Below are 24,324 nucleotides of genomic sequence, written 5' to 3'. Positions count from 1 at the left end.
ATAAAATGCGCATCATACAGGGTCTCAGTGGTTGTGATCTCACAGGAGTTTGGATGTTATTCTAATTGAAATGAAAAACCACTGAAACTTTAAACAAAATAGTGATATATCTGCTTTACACTTTAAAAAAAATCACTCTGGCATCTGTATGAATAATGGCTCATAGCAGGGCAATGACAGAAGTAAGCAGACCAGTTGGGGATTGATGGAGTATTCCAGATAAGAGATGATTATGGTCTGGTGGTAGGAGCAGAGGCAGTGAGAAGTGCTTGGATTTGGAATATATTCTGGAGATAGAATAGGCAAGATCATGTTAATGGGTTGGATAGAGTAGGTGAGGGAGAGGAGTGTAAAGAATTTGGATTTTAGCCTGTAGGCAATGGGGACTCATGTAAAGTTTTGAAGTGAGTGACACAATTACAGTAGAATATATTCGAACAATGATCTTGAGGCAGTAGCAAAATAAATTCTTTGAGAAATAAAATGGAAAATAGAGGCAAATTTGGAGGTATCAGTAATACTCTAGGCTTGACGTGACAGGCATCTGAATTAAGGCGATGACAAAGGGAATGGCAAAAAGTGATAGATATAAAGCCCACAATCAAGTTTGGAGAGATTTAATTTGCAGTGCCTTTGGGCACTAGGATTTAGCAGAGAGATCTAGGCTAGAAATATTTGGGAGTTATCAGAATAGAGCTAGTAATGAAAGCCATGTGAGTGACTGAGATCACCCAGGAAGTCTGTAGACTGAAAATGGAGACGAGAATAGGAGCTAGCAAAAGAGACTAAGAGTGTCCAGAAGCAAAGGAGAAAACCTAGGAAAGTGTGGCATCACGAATGCCGGTATAAGCATTTCAAGAAGAAATGTTTATAACTGTCAAATAAGGACTGAGAAGTGTCTGTTGGGTTTGGTAAAACTGGAGATCATGGGTGATCTTCATTAGAGCTGTACCCATTTAGAGGTGGAAAAATAAGTAAGATGCTAGGTATATGAGGTGTCTGAGACGCGAAGAAGTACTATGAATACAGATAACACTTCTGAAATTTTTGGTTTTGAAGCAAAGAATAAAGAGAGGTCGCTAGAGAAATACCTAGAGTAGAGGGAGGGAATCTTTAGGATGGGAGAGATGGTGGAATGTTTCAACAGTGATGTGAAGGAGACCATAAAGAGAGAGAGGAGGAAGATACTGGAGGGGGAGGGTTGATTGCAAGGTCTCTAAGAAGGCAGATGCTAATGGGATCTAGAGCACAGAGAGTGGATTAGCCATAGACAGGATGAAGGACACTTCTCCCCATCACAGCAAGCAAGGATAGGTGTAAGTGCTCATCAGTTAGAAGGAGTGGTGCTAAGAGGTGGAGGGATTCCCAGGATGATGATTTCTATTTTTTCTGTGAAGGAAGAAACAAGTCATCCTCTCGTTGTGAGGAGAAAATATGAAGGGATTTGAAATTTGAGGAGCGGAGAAGGAATAAAATTACCATTATAGAGAATGGGTAGATTATTTTTCTAATGAAATGTAAGATTTTCAGGTCATGTGAGGAACTTGCTGAAGTTGAATAAAATAATTTCTGCATTTTTGTGTTTAAACATATATGATAACATACAGGTTAATTCACAATCAACATCATGGCAATCCTAAAACTTTACTTAACCTTTTCTACAAAGAATCCCTACATGCTTGAAACCTGAACTCACTTCAAATTTTAGAAGCAGCTTACAAAAGCTCTTTTGCCAAAGCTCCAGTCTCCCATTTCCGAAGTTCTCTTTCTTTCACCCTCATAAATTTAATTTCATTATTTATCTACACATTGTTTTTGCAGAAACAAAATTTAGTCTGATGGTAGTGAATAGATGTGAACATAGATATGTTGGCCACAGAACAAACTGCTGTGAGAAGAGTCCTATCAGAAGGGCATGGAAAGCAATCATGTCCATTAGATAGACTTAAATAAATGATACCAAATTATCTAGAAATCAAATATAATTTGTCACAATTATATAAGCATTGCATTTTAATTTTAATCATTACTATTTCCCTGGCACATATCAGATGCTTAATAATGCTTAATAAAAGAAGGAATTAGCATTTTAGGGATTTCTAAGCATTTGGTACATATTGATAAGCCATAAAATAATCAAATACAAATAAGTCTGAAAGAAGATGTGAAATCTATACAGTTAGTGAAGAGTACACCTGCTAACAGTTCATATCACAGCAATGGTATTAACAATGTCCAGAGACAATTTTGATGAAGAACATGGGAGGGAAAAATGATAATAGAGGAGTTCACTTCTGTCACAGAAGTAGGGTGATTTTCTACCATGATTGTAAAATTTAAAAAAATTCTAATAATTACACTATTCTAGCTAATTTAGCATTGTCATACTAATCATAACATTTGACCCCAATTCTAATAAAATATAATACAATTAATAGAAAAGAGTAAAAATAACAAAACCTTTCTTTAATATTTAGAACACATTCAAGATTTAACAATGATAAGGGTTAAATAACTGTAATTTCAAGCCTTGGGATAATTTATTTACTACTCTGCAAATTAATTTCCTAATTGGTAAAAAGGAAGAGGTTAGATTAGATAATCTCTAAAGGAAGTTTCCACTCACATTTCTGATGGAAATGCACCTGATTACGTACTGATGGAGACTATCAGGTACTGTATAGTACTTAACAATGTCGATTTTAATAAAAGTAAACTCACTTATTTATTTTTTTGGCGGTACGCGGGCCTCTCACTGTTGTGGCCTCTCCCGTTGCGGAGCACAGGCTCTGGATGCGCAGGCTCAGCGGCCATGGCTCACGGGCCCAGCCGCTCCGCGGCATGTGGGATTTTCCCGGACCGGGGCACGAACCCGTGTCCCCTGCATCAGCAGGTGGACTCTCAACCACTGTGCCACCAGGGAAGCCCAAAAGTAAACTTCTTGACAGAACAATTTCCTTTTAGGTATAGCTTACTTACTCTTTTAGTGAGCTCAACGAGCTGACATAACTTCTGTAATTAATTTAAAACATACTTTCATATCCACTAGAGGTTTAATTTTTTCATAAAACTGTATCATCAATGTATCTGAGTTTTTCTAAAAATTCATTGTATAATCATTATATCATGGCATTATTTATTTTCCTGCTTTAGATGCCTATATTTTGAGAAATAGTATAAATTCTTACCTCTAAGAGATAAGGCTCCATTTGGTCCAGGGTTTTTCCAAGATGCTTATCTGGATCTAAACCTGCCAAGAAAGGTTAAATTTTTTTTTAGATAACGATTAAAATGGAGGTTTAAAGACACGTTTCCCTTCCCTTGGCTCCTCCTTGCCTAGGAAACTAGTGTATGTGTATTTTAATGCAAAATGTACCTTACTAGTATTTACTTTTCTATTGCCCTTGGGTAACTGGTTTTCTTGCTCCTGAAAAATAAGTTTCATTCCAATTCATTTCAATTGCACTTCATCAACTACCAGACACATTGTTTCAATCCCTTTTTCATTTTTGAGGAATTGTAATTAGGATGGAAAAAAAAGTATCATTTCAAAGATATGAAATTTAAATCCTTGGTATTTTAATTATTATTATTATTTTTTACTCATGGACAACAGCGAGAATTTTCTGACATTTCTATTTTATCTGTTTCAAACTTCTTATTTGGAGAATAAAAGTAGAAAATAAAAGAGTCGTAAACTGTATGCCTATATAATTAATTCACTTAGTAGCATATGGACACAAATAACTATTACCAAATTAAATGACAGCTCATTTCAATGACCACTCGTGTGACAGTGTTTTCCAAGAAAAAACAGAAACACTCTGAAAAATCGTCATAGTACCAACAGCATTTGCATAATCTCTGATAAAGATGTTCAAATGATATAATAGCAGAGTTTATGTGGGTGATGGGGTATAGGTAGACTACTGTGGACAACAGGAACTCTTCCCACATTCCAAAACTAACCTGCCAGGAAAAAAATCACATGCCACAAGTCAGCTATGAAAGGAATGAATTCATTTTAGCTATTTACATCCATAATACATGTATTAGGCTTAGGTTCATTTAAATAGGCTATTTTTATTGATTATTGGTTTAAACCAATCAGCTTATTAATTATACAAACTGAGTAATAATTTTCTTTTTCTAGTCAAATGCCTTCTTTGTAACATGGTATTTCTTATAATCACATACAGAATAATAAAAGGGAAGTCAGATAAAGATTAAGGATTCTTCTCCTACTGATATTAAATTACATTAATCCCAAAGGAAACAACTCAGACTACTAGCACTAGATGGATTATTTGACTCCTTTCACAGCAATCTTATTCTCAAGATGCATTCATTAAAATCAAAATTTCAATTGGCTGGGTAAACACTTGATGAACTAATTGTTGACTTTGTCCAGTTCCTTTATTCCTGTCAACCCTTGCAACCTTTGCAATTCAATGTTTAAAATGAGTAGGTAAATAAAATATTTGAGACAAGCATCTATGTAATCACCACCCAGATTTAATAAGCATTAACATCTTGCCCTATTTCCTCCATAACTTTTCTTTAAACACCACCAACATAATAGAATCTCACAGTATATCTACCCTTAATCAATCTATTTTCCCTAGCCTTCAGTCTTTTGAAGTTGGTATGTTATTTCCCAACTATGCTTTTATAATTTTACTACAAATGTACATATCCAAAACAATATTTATTATTGTTCATGTATATCAAATTTTAACACGAATGATAACTTTTTACTTGTTTTTTTCAGTTCACATTGTTAATGAGATTTACTTATAGTAATTACTATGGCTCTGGTCCATCCATTTTTGACACTCTTGTAAGTGTCAAAACATGTTTGTTTACTTTCACTACTTTTTGTTGTCTTCTAACTTAATTGCATATGGTCAAGACTGTAGTCTTTATATGATAACTCTTCAAAATTTGGTGAAGCTCATTTGGGACTTATAAATGATTAAATTTTATAAATGCCCCATTTGTGCTTGGAAAGTGGATTTGCTGAAAGCAAAGATTTTATACCTAAACATAAAAAATTATGATCTTGTTAATTCTGCTGTTCATATTTCTATGACCTTACTAATATTTGGTTTCCATGAACCATCAGTTTCAAATAAAGGGGTGGTTAAAACCTCCCATTATGATTTTGGTTTTAATAATTTCTTATAATTGAAAGTTTTGTTTTATACATTTGAGAGGTGTGTTGTTATGGACACAAATTCATAATTTCTAAAACTTCTTGGGAGGATTATTCCTTTATCAAGAAGTAGTGAGCTTTTTATCTCCACATATGACTTTTATCATATATTCTATTTATCAACATTACAACACCAGCTTTCTTTTGTTAACACTTTTCTGATATACATATAACTGGGTTTTGAAATTTTTTATCCTATCTTATAAATACAAATTCAAAGAACTGATCTTAAATTTTTTATATTTTACAGTTTTTTTTTGGTCTGGACCTGTTTCCATCACCTTATTGTGTACTTTTTGTTACATTAAACTTTATATATATATTTTTTCCTTTGCCACTTTCTGCCTCATACTGGATCAAAAAGGACATTTTGTCTGTTTTCTCTGCTGATTAGAAAGATGTAGACTATATATGTCAATCCCAATCTCCCAATATATATATACTATTGATACTATGTATAAAATAGATAACTAATGAGAACCTACTGTACAGCACAGGGAACTCTACTCAGTACTCTGTGGTGACCTAAAGGAGAAGGAAATCCAAAAAAGAGGGGATATATGTATACGTATAGCTGATTCACTTTGCTGTACAGCAGAAACTAATACAACATTGTAAAGCAACTATACTCCAATAAAAACTTTTTAAAAAATGTGATCCTTTTCATTGGTCTCATCTTAGTACAGTGCCTGGAACACTTTCAAGTGTAAGCTTTCAAGAAATATTTAGTGAATAAATGCATGTTAATCTGAAAAATAAAAAAAAGAAAGCTGTAGACTGAATTTCTACTCTTCCAGTAATCACTTGTAATTTTTAACATTCATTCAAAACCACAGTATTTAAGTCTAAAGTATTAAATATATAAGAATTTATGAACCTTATAATATAAATCTAAGAATTTATTTTTTATTTTTTTAATCTAAGAATTTATGTTTAGCATCTTTCTTTTTTTTTTTAGCCACGCCGTGCAGCTTACAAGATCTTTGTTCCCCCATCAGGGATTGAACCCACACCCCCAGCAGTGAAAGCCCAGCGGCCTGACCACTGGACCGCCAGGGAATTCCATTTAGCAACTTTTTGGCCAAAACAAGTTAGCATGTTTTTAACTAGACACTAAATAAGTTTTACCATTTAAGTTGTTATCACTGTGTTAAATTTTAGTTCCATCGTTTTGGGCAAGAAAATGTAAGCTTATGAACACATTTTACAGTGTCTGTGCTCACCATTGTTTGTCATTCATTTCTCCTGGAATTCAATTTATTTCTGACTTAAGTCCATTCTTTATTTTTTCACTGAAGATCTGTGAGTGGTAAACTCTCCTAGTTTTTACCTGTCTGATAATGTCCTATTTTTCTATCTCCACCACATAACAGTTTAGTTGTAATATATTATTACTTTTTCAGGTTTTAGTTGTTAATGAGATTTACGCTGTCAAACAGTGGTTCCCATATAAGGAATCTTCATTTTCTCTGTGCTAGACAGTACAATTTTCAGTTTACCTATGACATTCTATAATTTTAACACAAGGTATCTATTTTTATTTACACTGCACTGAACCTACTATGCACTTTCAATTCCACAACTCATCTTTCTTCGAACCTAAGTTTTCAGCCATTATATCTGTAAATACTGTTTTTCTGCCTTCTATTTTTTTTTCTGAAACACCTATTACACAAATATTGCTATTTTCCTATCTATCTATCCTCCATATATATTTTTTTTTTTTTGCAGTACGTGGGCCTCTCACTGTTGTGGCCTCTCCCCTTGCGGAGCACAGGCTCCGGACGCGCAGGCTCAGCGGCCATGGCTCACGGGCCCAGCCGTTCCGCGGCATGTGGGAACTTCCCGGACCGGGGCACGAACCCGTGTCCCCTGCATCGGCAGGCGGACTCTCAACCACTGCGCCACCAGGGAAGCCCTATCCTCCATATTTTTAAGTTGCTCTTTCAATGTTGTCTTCTGGGTGAATTATTTTTTTCTGCTTCACTCATTCTGTCTTTGACTTGGTTCATCTAGAGTTTATTCTGCCCACTATTTTTTTTTTAAATGACTCTGTGTTTCACCCCAAATTTCTAATTGTTTACTTTTCACATCATACTGCTGCTATTTCATTTTGAGTGATTTATTTTTCTAATTGACTGCTTTTTCTTTAATGGATGCTTTATTTTTATCTCTTTGAGGTTCTCCCTCAGAGGGGGCACTTTCAGTCTGTTTCCCCACAGGACTGTGATCTCCCAGTCGCTTTTGCTTATTTCCTGACCCTCTGTATTACAGCCCCACAGCTTCATTTCTGAATTATTTTGTATGTCTATTCATTCTTAATTCACAGAGATGTTTATAATGCTTTCCAGCACAGCTCTTTCATACTTTTCCTTCATATATTCATCTATTACTGCCATGGTTTGGGGTGGAAATCTGGAAAACTCAAAGCAAGAATGTACAAGGCCAGCATGGCAGGAAGTCATTTTTTAGCCGCCCTTCCAATTCCTTGATTCTCATATATACTGGTCACATAGCACATACATATCCCCTTAGCACTTAGCATCAGGCTACACATCATTAAAATCATTTAAAAAGTCTCTCATGATTGAACCTAAGAATTTATGTTTTGTGTTCTCTATAAGGGTTTGGGAGTAAATAAATGCCTATCTAAAAGGCATGAAAAGGAGTTTAAGAGCATGTGATTTTATACAGGTGGGCAATGAAAGATCAAGCCAACAATCTTCCCATTTTCCTTACAGCCTTTTATTTCATTGCAAAATCATCATGCCCCAGTTCTGAACTGTTAAAGTAGAGAAATAGCTGTAATATCTCATTTCAAAGATGGCTGCATTCCATGATGTAGCAGTAAAGTAATTTGGCTTGCCTTTAGATAAGACAGTCAGTAAGATATGTAAACATAAGTCACATTGGGCACATTTTTTCCACATGAATCTGTATTCATCACAGAAGTACACCCTGGTAAAATTATTTCAAGATTTTTGTGTATTCATAGAAATATTTTCAATTTATTTATTCCTAGGATAAGCACTGAAAATTCTATGGAGCTAAAACAATTAGAATAAACAGAAATTTAAAACTTTAAGGAAGATTTTCAAATATTTTTCTGAAACACATTATAGATCATTTCACTAGGAGATTATTGTAAAACTATAAAATAGCTAAAATAAAAGTTACATTTTTTCTCAGAGTTAATAATGAAATAAGCTGCATGTATGAGTCATTATAGTTTGGTAATACGGTCTGCACCATGTTTGGTGAGGATGAGATGCTGTTACGAGTCATGGTCTGACGATTTAGATCTTTCACACAGGGCAGGCCAATCAGTAAGGATATTTCACATACACACATCAATAGATGATTCCAATGGACGTGTAAAACCAAGGAAATGCGGGAACTGAGAAATAAACAATTTTGACACATTGTAAATTTATCAGAGGTTATGTCTGGTGATTTTGGTAGGCATCTTCACATAAACAATGATTTAGGAGTTCTTATCTCATGAGATGATACTATTTAAATAGACTATAACTCTTTTCCAAAAAATGTCTAAGTTTTAATAATGAAACTGCTTGTCTAGATTCCATACAATAATGTACATATTGTTCTGAATGAATCTTTCTACTTTAAATCAACACTGTATATAATACATATTTGAGTCAGGCTAACATGTTCTACTGTAGTTGGTAATGACTTTCTCCTGATGCTGGTTACCCTGTGCAAGTGCAATCTGTCTTTGCTTCCATTTTTCTGTTCATGAGAAAGTGACAAGTCATTGGGGACCTCACGATCACTGCCCATAAGACGTGCATTTCAAATTGTTTTTATAAAATATTTCCTTGGATAAGATCCAGAGACTCCTAGCAATTCAAGCTCCTGTCCTTGAGAAATCAATGGCCTGAAGCCACCCTGATCTCCGAGATCTCTTCTAAATTGGTATACTATTACACGTGGGATGATATTAGTCAGCGATGCGGTAGGAAGATTATTCATCCTACCCTAGAATACACTCAGATATGGAACTTTTCTCAAGAAATTTTTTACTGCCTAAAACACTGATGTTTCCATAAATATTAGACTATATGCAAATGAAAACTCTTTGTAACTTATTTTTATAAATATAATGGATGATTGAATATTTAATTTTATTACACTTACACATTTTTTCACGTTTCTTCATTTAGAAACATCTTAGCATTCTATGTACAATCTGTATGATATTTAATTTCTCTAAATGGAATAAGACAATTATTAAGATAATTTTAAAACAAGCATCTGGAGAAACAGGTTAGTTTAACATTAAAAAAAAAAAAACCAACCTGTTAGCTTATCTATAATTATGAAGCCCAAAGATGTTAATCTTTACCTCATGTATTTTGGTTTTGGTATTTTCTAACTAGATGATATGCACAGAGAATTCTGACACTGCAGATCCTTCATAATTGAGAATGGAAAGTCAGGGTCAGATTACTATCAATAAAATATATTTATCATTGGATTTACGCTTTAAGTGCTTTAGAGAGAAATATTTTACATAATAAAGTCAATGTCTGAGTTAAAATTTAACACAAAGCTTAGACAAAATAAATAACTTCTCAGTTTAATTTACTTGTTTTATCAACAAGTATCCAATTATATATATATATATATATATATATATATATATATATATTTTTTTTTTTTTTTCAGTATGCGGGTCTCTCTCACTGTTGTGGCCTCTCCCGTTGCGGAGCACAGGCTTCGGACGCGCAGGCCCAGCGGCCATGGCTCACGGGCCCAGCCGCTCCGCGGCATGTGGGATCTTCCCGGACCGGGGCACGAACCCGTGTCCCCTGCCTCGGCAGGCGGACTCTCAACCACTGTGCCACCAGGGAAGCCCCAATTATATTTTTAAACTCAACTAAAGAAAGATGCTAATATACCAATATATTTGCTCTCAAATGATTCTACTATATGGAACCACTTTAGAGTACATGAATATATAACACACCTCAGTAATTTTAAAAGCCATCTTACATATTCATTTTATTTTCAATTTTTAAACAGTAGCTATTTAACTGGTAAATGCAGCCAGTCCAAAGGCATAATCTTCTCTTTCTTTGAATAAATGCTAGTATCTAGACCCAATACAATTTCAATACAATTTGAAAATCTCTATCCTAATCTCTGTAATGTCTTCATTCCCATTTTATTTTATATAAAACTATATTATGTAAAAACCTTTTGAGAGGCTGTGAAAAGCCTATGAAAAAGCCACAATGGTTTATGGGCTTTTTCCATGCAATTCAACTTTATCTAAAAGCTTCAATTTATCCTAGTCCTTGAAAAAGATGTTTCTTTTTTAGATTCATTCAATTTAGGTGTCTCTTCTCTAGTGAAGCCTGGGTCATGAATGGACATAAACTGTGCTTCACCAAAACCCTAAGAGTCTGTTCAGTTTACCTCCTGAATCAGTCAGGTGTGGAATATGAGTCTCAATGTGTCTAGCTCCCTTATGAAAACCTTTATAATCATTGAGATGGTAACATTTAATAATGTTTATATAAATATAAAGTATATTTAAAGTATATTTAATTCAAATACCTAGATAAGCTACTTTAAGTTACTAACAAAATTTTCTTCCAAGTGCAGAAAAATTTACTATAAATCCTGACACCTAATCATTTAATCATGACTTATAGACATTCCTTGATGGAAGCTGGGTGGATGAATAAACCCACAACAAGACCTAGGCACTGGATAACTCCATGCAGAATTAAGAAATTAATTAGGAGGAAGAACCATAATTTGCAGAGCTGACATCTATTTTACTTTACTTGCATGTATCAATGGGAAGCAATTACAATTTAATTAAAATATTCAATTTTATTACTTTACTGACTGACCTTGAAGTTAATGCCTGTTCTATTTAATTGTATCATCTATGAATAAATGTTAACCCTACAATGTTATGCCCCATTATTTTCAATGCATTTTTCAACTTCTCAACTGAATTATATCAGTCAATTTATTGTCTACTATCATGAAAGCAAGTGGAGGTTTATTTCTTCACGACAGCCCAAAATATGATACGAGAGAAACATCACGAAATGTTTGATAATGCTACTTTTAACAGAGTCAAGTAAAATGAATTGTGTTCTCAACTTTTGTAGCCTAGACTTTTACTGTAAAATCAGTAGGTGATATTCAAAAAGGTATAATCACTCTGAGAAGCAATTTCTAGTCTGCCTATAAATCTTGATAAATTTCAGTGCAGACAGGAATGGAGCATTGTGTGTATCTTTAAAAGTTAAACACAACCCCTCCCCGCCCCCAATTATCTCTTCCTATTTTTACCTGGCTCACTCGCCATCGAAACAAGTGAATTTCATTTAAAAAGCTCTAATGTTTTTGTTGGTAAATATAACCTTTTTGTTTCCAGACTTCAACTGAGCACACCATTATTCTACAATTGAGCACTTTATAAATATAACCACTATATTTGTGTCAAAAGAACAAAAAAGACTGATTATGTGATCTCTAAGGTAAAAATTAGCTCACATGTTTTCAAAGTTGACTATTGGGGGAAGGATCTTATTTGAATTTCCAGATTTTCCATTTCTACAATTAGATCACTAAAAGCTTAGCTATCTTAGAGGTTGTGTTAGGACTCATCTCAACATGTAACTTCTTTCTGAAATCTATGAACTGGTATTGTACTTCAGCGTATGTAACATGAAGGAGACTCAGACACTTCATGGATTCACTTTTGAGATCCATGGCACCCATGAAGTGAATGACCAATAAATCATATTAAATATAATTATGCAGTTAATGATAATCAATACTTGCTGAGGATAGCTCAAATGGTCCTTCTTCTACCTTTGAAATACTACACAGTTTTAATATGAAAAAAATGAATAAAAAGTGGAAGATATGAGAGTCAAAGAAATTTTTAAAAGGGGGATTTGAAATATTTATTATAGAAATATCTTCCTAATTTTTCATATTAGTTTTCAACATAATGAGGACTGGAAAGTGAAAGAAGCTTGATATGAGTAGGGAGCGTTTAGAGGGGTGAAAGTTGAGGTTAAAAAAAGTAGACAAGGGGGCTTCCCTGGTGGCGCAGTGGTTAAGAATCCGTCTACCAAGGCAGGGGACACGGGTTCGAGCCCTGGTCCGGGAAGATCCCACATGCCACGGAGCAGCTAAGCTCGTGCGCCACAACTACTGAGCCTGCGAGCCACAACTACTGAAGCCCGCATGCCTACAGCCCGTGCTCCACAACAAGAGAAGACACCACAATGAGAAGACCGCGCACCACAACGAAGGGTAGCCCCCACTCGCCACAACTAGAGAGAAGCCCACGCGCAGCAACAAAGACCCAACACAGCCAAAAATAAGTAGATAAATTTAAAAACAAAAGTAGACAAAAGCCAAATCCTGTAGGGCCCTGTGTTTCATTTTAAGGAGTTTGTACTTGAATGCAAGGTCATGGAGAAATTCTAAGCAGAGGATGACACGATCCAATTAGATCTTTAGTGATCCAATTAGTGATCTTTCTTTAGAAAGATCACTCTAGCTTCAGTTGAATTCCTTGGCAGGAAACAAGACTGATGGTAAGAAGGCAAATAAAAGGATTGCTGCAATAATTAGTGAGACAGGATATAACAGACAAAAGCAATAGGTATGGAAGAAAGAGAACAGATTTGAGAGCAACATACAGTAGGTAGGATATATAGTACTTGCTGATAAATTAGGTATCGTGAATACAAGAAAAAGAAAAGGCAAGGATGATTTGCAGGTTTCTGATTTGGTCAAATTAAAAGATGGTGGCACCAAACACCATTTACTTCAGATATAGAACAGAACACAAGAAATTTTGGGAAGGAAATAAAGGGCAAATTCAATTTTAGACATGTGTTTGATGTTTCAGGGAATCACCCAAGAAGAGATATTTAATTGGCAATTATGTATATGGAGTTAGAGCCCAGCATGGAAGTCTGAGCTGGGGATACTGATATAGAAATAGAAGCCACAAGATGAACACTCAAGGAGAACTTGTAAAGTGAGAAGATAAAATACAGGCAAGAGCTTTGAGGAATATCAAACTTTAATGGGCACTACAGTCAGAGAGCTGTCCAAAATGGAAATCTGATCTCGTCATCTTCATTTTTAAATCCTTCCTTTATACTTCTGGGCAAGATGGTTACATAAGCACTGGCATCCAATTCTTTCCTTTTCTTCCTGTGATGGTTAATTTTATGTGTTAACCTGAGTGGGCCATGGGATGCCCAGATGAAACACTGTTTCTGAGTGTGTCTGTAAGAGTGTTTGTGGATGACACTGGTATTTCAATCAGTGGTCTCAGTAAACTAAATTGCCCTCTCCAATGTAGGTGGGCATTACTCAGTCTGTTAAGGGCCTGAACAGAACAAAGTGCAGAGGAAAGAGGAACTCACCCCTTTTTTCTTGCCTCATTGCTTTACTGTGACATCTCACCTCATCTTCTCCTGCTTTTGGACTGGGATGTACGTCATTGGCTCCCCTGGTTCTGAAGCCTTTGAACTTGGACTGAAATACACTACTGGCTTTCCTGGGTCTCCAATTTACAGACAGAAGATTGTGGGACTTCTTAGCCTCCATAATCATGTGAGCCACCTCCTCATAATACACTTCTTTTGTATCATGTTGGTTCTGTTTTTCTGGAGAACCCTGCTTATTAACACATGCACCCTCTCCATTCCAAACTCCACTGAAAAGACCACTGAATAAAGGAAGAGGAAAATATCAGGACTGAAACTGCCCAAAACTTGAACTAAAGTTTGCTTGCTTGAGTGAAGTTGGAATCAAATTCATAAGAAAGTCTATCCTAAGACTTTTCCAGTGAAAGAATAACTTTCTAGAAAAAGAAGTACAGGCAACTTCAGAGAACCCTGATTATTGTCCATACCTTAGGTCTTGCACTGTGAGATGCCTACCTCACCTGGTTTTTATGTAACTTTAAACTGTGACCTATGAATATTTCTACATACTTACCTACATATGTTTGAGACATCAACCAATACAATATTAACTTTCTGAAAGAGATTTTGTCAGAAGACAAGCCCTACAAACTTTATAACATATTCTTGTTCCAAGCAGTTTTAATACGTAAATGTTGGGACTTCAGCTAAGACAGAAAAATCCCACTTTCCAACCATGGCAAATATAGAATGATACTGGTATTTTCTACACACAAATATTTGCTTGGGCAATATAGTTATTAAATAGTCTTACTACTAAATGGATAAACAGAAAAAGACTCAGACTTACCTTTCCAGAAGGAATTTTCAGTGAATTGTTACATATTATCATGAAAGTTGTTTTAGTGTAAACTGCCTGACACAGCCATAAAGGTTACTTACTACAGAGGGATAACTTTTACAATAGCAGGCACTAAAATAAGATCTTATTTATTTGTGAATATTACATTTTGTATATGTTAAAGAACAAAGGGAATTGGTAGGGATGAAGGTAGAAAGACAGGTTTTAGAATTAAAACATGGTAGATATTTCTTGGAAGGCCATATATATATATACACACACACACAAACACACACATATACACACACACACACACACACATACATATACATATACATACAAAGTAGCTTGGGATGGACAGAATCTTAATGTATTCAAAAATTCAAAGAACATATCCATACTAGCACCAAATAGTTATATGCCTAACTTATTTTTAGAACAGCCTGCCTTACCTGGCAAAGGAAAAGATGTGCTAGCCATAAAATGAACAAAATCAGCATTTATTTCCTCTGCTGTTATAATCTGTTACTTCACTTTACAGACTGAGCAAAAGGCACTCTATTCAGAGATGGGTAGCTGTGGGACTGGTAGTATTTGTGTTTGAATCTTAAGGAAAGATTATATTGCATATACTCAGAATGTGATATTTAAGACTTGATTTTTTTTCCTTCAATTTAAAATGGTCAATATTTACAACACACTTGGGAGATGTTAAAAGTTTCAACTTTTGATGTTTCAACACCTGAGTTTAAAAATTCTGTGCTACAGTACTTTGTATAAAGGTAAAAATATATTTCTAGTAGCAATTTACACTTGAATGCACATTAAGTAACCTTTTATCAACAAAATAATTATTTGAACAAAGTTCAGGTATAAAAAAAAAGTTATGTTAACCATAGAATATGAAAGAATAATGCAAATTGCTTTTAACCTTTACTGTTCAGCAATCTTTTCTAGAAAGGCTATTGCAATGAATGATTTTAATTATGTCCATTATTATCCAAATGAATGACAGAAGAGTGCAAGGTGGGGAAGCAATAATTAATATGCCGTACCTTGGCTTATTTGGGCAGTTATAAAAGAAGAAACAGATTAATATAACATATAGGAATTACCGCAGGTGAGTATGCGTAGGAGTGGAACTCAGCAATTGGGATGTCGGCACAACTAAAGCTGTTTTCTAATTAGTATGGGCACTCTTAATGTTAACCCAAAGGGTGAAACTTTAAAAAGTATATGTTAAAAATTTGAAGAAAAAAAATGGTTGGCATCCCTCCGAGAGGCAAGTAAGGGAGTTTAAAAACTATCCAGGCTGCTTGGAAGACAGAAAAGGACAGTGGCAATGAGAGACATATTCAGAGGCTCATTATTCGACAAGTCAAAAGAGAAATCTGTGGATAGTTTGGAAAAAAAAAAACAAAAACTGGAAACAATTCCAGAGTCACTTATGAATACATTGAAAGTATCTAGAATATCTTTTTTAACACTTGCCTTTTTTTTCTGAATTAAATACCAAAAATACACTGTCAGGGAAAAAAAAGAATTTGAAAATTAAAAGGACAAAAGGTACCATGAGGACTAAGCAGACAACATGAGTGGCTGGACTAACTGCTGAGTTTCTCCCCATCAGTGAGGACTTGAAATGAGGACAAATAAAAGGATGAGAAGCAGCAGAGAAGTTTAATTCAGTTTTATTTGGCATTGACCTTTGCTGTACAGGATAGTGGGGAAACGACTATTCCAAGGGCACTTTCTGAGAAAATCAGTGGGGCAGTAGCAGAGAGCAATCTCTTAGGAGGAAATAATAGAGCAACTTGAGAAATTCCACAGTAATAAATTACCATGACCAGATGGTATTCAACTGAGAGTTTCTGAAGGAAATAAAGTGTGAATGGCTCAGCTACAGATGAGGATATGCAATGTATTCAGAAAACCAGCAACTGTTTCCAAATATTGCAATTTTTCTAATATGGTAGCTCTTCTGTAAGAAAGAAAAACAATCAAATTAAGATTTATAGAATTACAGACCAGTGGCTCTCTTGGTGATAATGGAGAAACTGATAGAGTCTAATTAAGAATAGCTTCCTTCAACATCAGGATAAGGTTAACCTGCTAAGGTCAAATCACCCACTGAGTCTATAAAGAGAACACTGTTTCTCTCCATCCTATTAAACTTATCTGGAAATGTCAATAAAATACTAGATAGAAGTAAACCAGTAAATGTAATTTATTTGGGAATTACATGAAGCTTTTAACAAGGTCACATGAAACTACTGGAGAAAAATAAGCACAGTCTTTGGGAGGAGAGGCCACAAGAGAAACTTCTGTCATTAACTGTAAAACCTGCTAAGTAATGAAAACAAAGTTTCAGGGACAACTTTCTTCCCTAACACTGTGTTACCTTTTCCAGACACACATAGATCACCTTCAATTTCAAAAAAAAAAAAGAATTTCACTACACACAAGATGCAGAGTAACAGTAGGGAAGGAAGATGTGCTTCCACATCAAGAAAAAAACAGTAAGAGACCAACATGCAATGGCAAAATAAGCATGTAACAAAATTTTTACCTAGCAAATGGAATCTGAATGCCATAACTGAATTTAAATTTCTCATCACTGTGCTCTGTGTAAGCATCAGATTTTAACGAAAGCTAAGAATAAAGTAATGAGACTGATTTTTACGTAGTCAAATGAGGGCTGTACCTTCAAAGCGGTCACCTTTGCACACGACGTATGCTTATTCCGGTAGTATATATTTGCCCTTAATCAATCCATTTCCAAAATTCTCTCTATAGAACTGCCCTCAGAGCCAGTGGCATATTGTTCTGAAGTTATCCAGTGGTGGCAAACCTCCACCCTTCAAGAGTGGAGCCAGAAGCCATTAGAGTAGGATGGAATTTCCTCCCCAAAGCAACCTTAGCTAGCCCCATTCTACAACCTCAGATGACTTCTGTTTCAGCATGAAGGAGCAGTATTATATTGGAAAGGGCAAGGGCATGCAGTAGGAGCTTGAAGAAATCCACACAAGGGCCTGGGGCAACCTCCTATGAAACTATTTGAGAGCTCCAAATGTAGGAAAGTTCTGATACCAAATCAAGACTTGTTTCACTACATAACTTCCACTTCCTCTTAGAATTGTTCTCTGAAGTCACAAAAGTACCAGCAGCCTTTCAAATACTGTGGATTGCTGTAAAAATCCCCATTTTCCTTGACCCAGTAACCTGCTGCCTTCACTTCAGGCTAAATATATAGCTCCATTATATAGTCCTCCTATGGCACCATTTCTCGTCCTTTCAATGTTCTGGTCACTCGCCACTCACTGAATTATAGCTGTTTCTGTGTCCCATCTTCATCCAATCTTGCCTCCTGATTAAAGAAGCAATTTCTGCGACCTCCCTGGTGGTGCAGTGGTTAAGAATCCACCTGCCAATGCAGGGGACACAGGGTCAAGCCCTGGTCCAGGAAGATCCCACATGCTGTGGAGCAACTAAGCCCGTGCACCACAACTACTGAGCCTGCACTCTAGAGCCCGTGAGCCTCGGTGTCATCTCTAGATATTCTGATTTAATTCCTCTGGGGTGAAGCTTGGGCAAAGGGATTTCTAAAAGCCCAACAGGTGACTCTGATGTGCAGCCGAGGCTGAAAACAATTGTTCTAGAAATTTGACCTGGGTCCCTGATATATGTGTCTACGGAGAGGAAAAAAGAAGAGGGGTAAAGATGTCTTTATTTGGCTGTAACATTCCCAAATGTACTGCACCCGGCTGTCCTGTATAATATATAAATTAACTGTCAGGATACCAGAGCATCTTGCACTGAAAATGCTTCTATTTATCTTTATTATTAGCTTACAAACTAGCACATATGAGGCCCAACATGTTAAGCACACTTCTGAAAAAATACAGCAAGCCATTCTGAATCAAAGGTCAATCCTTTTATATCACTGGGATATAAGGATCCCAAATAGGACTATGTTTCTTTTCCTTTTTTTTTTTTTTTTAACATCTTTATTGGAGTATAATTGCTTTACAATGGTGTTTTAGTTTCTGCTTTATAACAAAGTGAATCAGCTATACATACACATATATCCCCATATGTCCTCCCTCTTGCGTCTCCCTCCCACCCTCCCTATCCCACCCCTCTATGTGGTCACAAAGCACCAAGCTGATCTCCCTATGCTATGTGGCAGGACTATATTTCTGTCCTGCCTATGGGCTAGCCCCTTAAATTCCTTATATTGATTAGGAAGTATTATAAAGATGATATTGCATTTTTGATATTAATAGTTTAAAATTTTTAAGTTGAAAAATATAACTTTGAAAAGATTAAAGCTAACTACTAATGGAATGAATCCCTCCCAGAACAACAGAGAACATTAAAATATCACACACAGCAAAAGGCAGGAAATAAAGGAAAACACAATAAATCATGAAAAATAGATAACATCAAATGGATAAAAAAAGAAGAAAAATTAAGAAATAACTTATTGATTACACTATATGCTAGGTTATAAAGCATCCCCTTAAATTTTTAAAAAATTGATATAATCCTGAGTATGTTATCTCTGACCAAAATGTGATTGAGTCAGAAATCAATAATATAAAGACAAATAGGAAGCCATCATGTTTGGAAACTAAGCAATACGTGAAACTAAATAACACATTTCTAAATAACCAATGGATTAGAGAAGGAATTTCAGTGAAAACTGGAAAGCAGTTTGAACTAACTGATAATGAAAATACAACTAGAGCTACAATTACAGGAAAAATTATAGCATAAATATATATATATGAGAAAACAAGGGTGAAATTTAGTGTATATGTATATATCAAAAAATTAGAAAACACTTCACAATATATACAAGTATATAATCATTATGTTATATACCTGAAACTAATATAATTTTATATGTCAATTATATTAAACAGCAAATTAAACCCAAAGAAAATATAAGGGAAGGAATAATAAAGACAGCAGCAGAAATTAAGGAACTAAAGAAACCAACATGTAATTTAGAAAATCAAAGCTTGTCAGTAATATAATCAATAAACCCCTACAAGACTGATAAAGTAAGGAAAAGAACAAATTACCAATTGGAATGAAAAATATGACATCACTACTAATCTCACAGATGATAAGAAGACAATAAGAAGCATTAAAGGCTTTATATTTATAATTTTCAAAACTTTGGACAAATTCAGAGAAAAACACAACTTACCAAACTGAAATAAGAAATAGAAAATTTGAATAGTCTTAACCTAACAAAGCAATGGAATCACTAATTGAAAACTGTCCCCAAAAGAAATCTCCATGTCCAGGTGGCTTAAGCAATAATGCTTCAAAACGCTGAAGAAAGAATTAATACCAATCTTACAGAAAATCGTTCAGAAGATAGAAAAAGAGGAAACACTTCTAAGCTTTATGAGGCCAGGGTAACCTTATCACCCTCATCTGTCATTACTAGGAAAGAAAATTATGGGTCAATCCTTCTTATGAACATACATGCAAAATTCCTAAACAGAGTATGAGCAAACTGAATCAAGCAGTTAAAAAAAGGAACAATTCACTATGCAATGTTACACAGCAATATATATAAATAAATACTGATCCAGGCTATAATATAGATAAACCTTGAAAACACTATTCCAAATGAAAGAAGCCAGTCATGAATGACCACATATTATAGTATTCCATTCACAGGAAATATCCAGAACAGCAAATATAGAAAGACATAAAGATGCAAAGCAGCTTTGTGGGGCTTAGGACTTGGAGTAGGAGAAGGCTGGGAGGAAATGGGGAATGACTGACTGCTAATGGGTAAGGGTTTCTTATGGGGGAGCGGGTACAAAAATGTTCTAAAATTTGATTATGATGATTGCTGCACAACTCTGTGAATACACTAATAAACACTGAATTGTATACGTTAAATGGGTGAATTGTATGGCATGTTAATTGTATCTCCATAAAACTGTTAAAAAACAGTGCACAGTATGTAATAGTTATATGCTCAGACAAAACAGATGTAGAACTCATAAGAAATGGGAAGTGAAATGCAGGAAACGACGTGTAAAAAATTATTTTTAGCTGTTCTCAACAATCACATTAATGGTGGTGGTATTAGCATGGTTATTCTGAGACTGTACCATACATTGTTAAAATTTTAATACCTATATTTATTACTAATGCCGAGTGCCAACATGAGTCTCTTGGAGCAGAACAGATTATTATTACTACTTACATACGGTAAGTAGGTAATACCATTCTGGCTCTTCTGGGCCCCAGGTCTTATCCCAGGAGCAAGGTGATGAGAATGAGATGAAATTTTTCAAGTAATTCCATCTTCTGTAGGTAAGGTATAAATCTGTATATTTACTTAGGAAAAAAGAGACAGTTGTTTTCCTTCTCCTTCTGAGAGCTTCTTTGGAAAAGTAAAGGGAAAGACTTGTGTCTTCATTTTGGAACGTAAAAAAAATCTCTCTGGGGAGGAATAAACTAGTGTCTGCAGCTTTACAACCCAGGAGATGTCTCTTAAGGTCCTGGTCTCAACCCCCACCCCTGAAATGTAAACACAGACCTCCAGAGAAATAAATCTCTCTGCAGTCTGCTCTGTCTACTCCAACATACATTAAATTCTAATGCTTGTCTTTTAGCTGAGGTCCCAAGTTTCTGCAAAATTTGCTCAGAAAGCCCTAATTATGTAGAAACATAAGCCTATTTTCTCTACAACCCTACATATACAATGTGGTATAAAATAAATGAGAAATTGAGTTAAACCAAAAGACTGGGCTGTCAAGTCAGACTCAAACAAATCCAAGACCTTATTCAGCATCAATCTTTACTGATAACCCAAAGAACAGAAATAAACAACACAGCAAATCAGGGAGAGGTCCAGGACTATCAGAACATCTTTCCAAGTCCTTCACTGTCACACTGGTTATGCTCTGGCCCAGGTTGGCATAAAGGGTCAATTAGAATTATAGCACCATTCTCCATTTCTTGCCCAACAAAACCAACTTTTTCTCATGCACATTCACATTCAGTGACCAGGGTAGTGATCAGAGATTACTGTTCAATTAAGTTGTGGATTCCATCTGGTTTGAGAATTTAACTATATCCCAGATATCACAGTGTAGGTTTTAACAGTCATTGGCTTCCAGATATCATTGTTCAAAATGCTCTCTTCAGGTCAACACAGTGTTACTCCTTTATCTGGCCAATCTCAATCAATGCACCATGGAAAGATAATCCCCTTTATATCTATCTGTGGTACCTGGGCCATTAGAAAACAAATATAGGGGTCACACTGTCTAGTAATGTCCTACCACAATCTAGGCTAATGGTAGTATTCCTGTATACTGGCATCCTTAGCTTGGCTTCTGATACTCCTTTGATCTTTAAAATTCGCAACTTCCGGGGCTTCCCTGGTGGCGCCGTGGCTAAGAATCCGCCTGCCAATGTAGGGGACACGGGTTTGAGCCCTGGTCCAGGAAGATCCCACATGCCACGGAGGAAGCAAGCCCGTGGGCCACAACTACTGAGGCTGCGCTCTAGAGCCCGTGAGCCACAACTACTGAGCCCACACTACACAACTACTGAAGCCCGCGCGCCTAGAGCCCGTGTTCTGCAGTAAGAGAAGTCACCAAATGAGAAGCCCGCACACCGCAACAAAGAGTAGCCCCCGCTCACTGCAACTAGAGAAAGCCTGCGCGCAGCAACGAACACCCAACGCAGCCAAAAATAAAATAAAATTAAGTAAATTTTTAAAAAAATAGCAACTTCCATAATGAGTAGAATTTTCAATAGTCTTTTCTGGGTAAGTATTCAGGCCCTCTTCCTATACTGTTGACTGACACAATGTTCCATGAAAGTAAATATTCCATTAGTCCAGTCATTTAAAGCTTTGCTCTCCCTTCAGGGCCGTTTCTAGATGTAGTCAGTCTCCTGGAAAAGAGCTCCCTCTAGTGTCTATATTTGGACTAGCAGGTTCTTTTCAACATGAAGAACTTCCAGGAACATTCCATATTTTGGTCTGATGTAGTACCGCAAGACCAGGATCAAAAATCCCTACAGAACATCTTTCACAGCACAGGCAATAGTAATCAACCCACAACATGTGTTATGACCATGGTACATTAGTGGCATTTATACAATTTAGGAAAATGGCTTGTACACAAAAATAACGTTAAGCCCCATAAGATTATCAATTGGTGTATTATACCAAATACACCTCTGCCTGGGTGTCACAGGTTTTCCATAAATGTACTTTGCATAACTCCAGAGAGGAGTTATAAGTAATATCAATTCATTATATCTCTACCAAATCCATCTCCTTCAAGGGTCGTGTTCCAATTTCCTTAAATGAAGTCCATTACATTCACATACTCTGTATTTGAAGGACTAGATCAAGCTACGGCAGGCAGTAAAAATCTGCTCTCCATTACATCTAGGTAGATGTCTTAGCAACATATTGTTTTGCTTTATGCCCACAAAGAGTGCAAAAGCTCTACAGTTCAGAATCCTCCACCTACATAATTCATTAGCAATAATCAGAAAAATGATCAGAATGGTAACTATAGACAATAAACCAATAACTGAATGGTAACTGTAGTAAACTACCCCTACTCTGAACCATCAGTTGGAACACTGTCATTTTGTTGCTTCAAATTATCTAGGTAAAATCTTCACGTAGAGCTCATATATCAGCAACTTCCCTTCTCTACAGAAAAGAGGTCCAGAGTTTTCTCTCAACATAAGTTAAGTAGTCAGCATCAGATCTGAGAGGGATGCCTAAGAGTGTTATTCTCTAGCTCAGAGGCTCTGGCACAGAGGTCACATGACTGTGCTCTGCCACAGAACTGTAATCTACTTGTAAGTGCTTTTCCATCTCCTCTGATTCCCTCCATTTCCATTTACTACCTGTTTTGACCCATACCCTTTCCCCTATGATTGGCCTTTCTGGCTCAGTAGACGTATTATAAACCCACAGGGGCAGTAAAAACAGCAGCCTTGTTAGCACTTCTCCTTGGACTGACTCACAGGCTGATATTACAGGATTTGACAGATAAAGAATCACAGGACACATGGCCCTGTGTTTAGAGATAGGCCTTAATTTATCTCTACGGGTGAAGCTATGACATACCCCTAACAGTCTTTAAGAATATGCACTGTCAAATTTAGTAGTATTAATATTGTGTTTTGTGCATTGATAACACTTTATTTTGGTACATGTAACTTTAAACTCAGGCCTGGGACCAGTATAGATCAGGCAAAACAAAAGAAAAAATTTGTGAAATAGGAAAAATATATAGTTCTGTACTTGCGTCATCTCCCATCACCTCATTCCTACCTCCCAATCCTAGAACCCTTGCCAGTAGAGTCTTGGCATTACTTCCTATCATAGTCAATATTAGCACAAAATAATTTAACTAATTAAGCTAACCATAAATCTTTTCTTTTCCTTACCAGCCATTTTAATTAACTAGTGTGTCAATTCCCCATTCCAATTTTCAATTACATCACTGCTCTAAGGATGCTAACAAATGTAGTAGGTCCATGAGATATTTCTTGTCCACTTCTGTGTATTTATAGCAGTGAAATGTATACAGTGGTCAGAATATATTGAAGTGGACCAAAAGATGGGGAACTGGCTGCTCCAAACTTTAACTGTACTTCCCAATATTGCTTAAGTTGAGTAAGGCGTAGTGTTGAATAGGCATCATCTTAGTTAACATTCATTTGCAGTCTCTTGGGGCTTCTGGTAAAGGTCCAATATAATCTACTTGACAGCTAATATGGCAGTCCTTGTCTTTGGGAAATTTTATTCA

The 24,324-nt window shown here is 35.8% G+C and overlaps 1 protein-coding gene across 3 annotated transcripts in view; it reads right to left on the bottom strand.

The window, feature by feature from the left end:
- The window catches only part of DPH6 (diphthamine biosynthesis 6), a 297,783-nt gene that overhangs the window by 151,450 nt on the left and 122,009 nt on the right, over positions 1-24,324 (bottom strand). For all 3 annotated transcript variants that reach the window (XM_089907393.1, XM_089907392.1, XM_089907394.1), the window contains exon 6: positions 3,189-3,250. In XM_089907393.1, coding sequence (XP_089763519.1) covers positions 3,189-3,250 — 62 coding nt within the window. The remainder of the gene's footprint in view (positions 1-3,188; positions 3,251-24,324) is intronic.

The sequence above is a fragment of the Delphinapterus leucas genome, chromosome 2, assembly GCF_059928025.1.
Source record: "Delphinapterus leucas isolate spDelLeu-1000000601 "Yukka" chromosome 2, BTC_Dleu_Yukka2, whole genome shotgun sequence".
In the NCBI taxonomy this organism is placed as follows: domain Eukaryota; kingdom Metazoa; phylum Chordata; class Mammalia; order Artiodactyla; family Monodontidae; genus Delphinapterus; species Delphinapterus leucas.
Note: the sequence above shows the minus strand (reverse complement) of the source record. Positions and strands in the feature narration are given on the sequence as shown.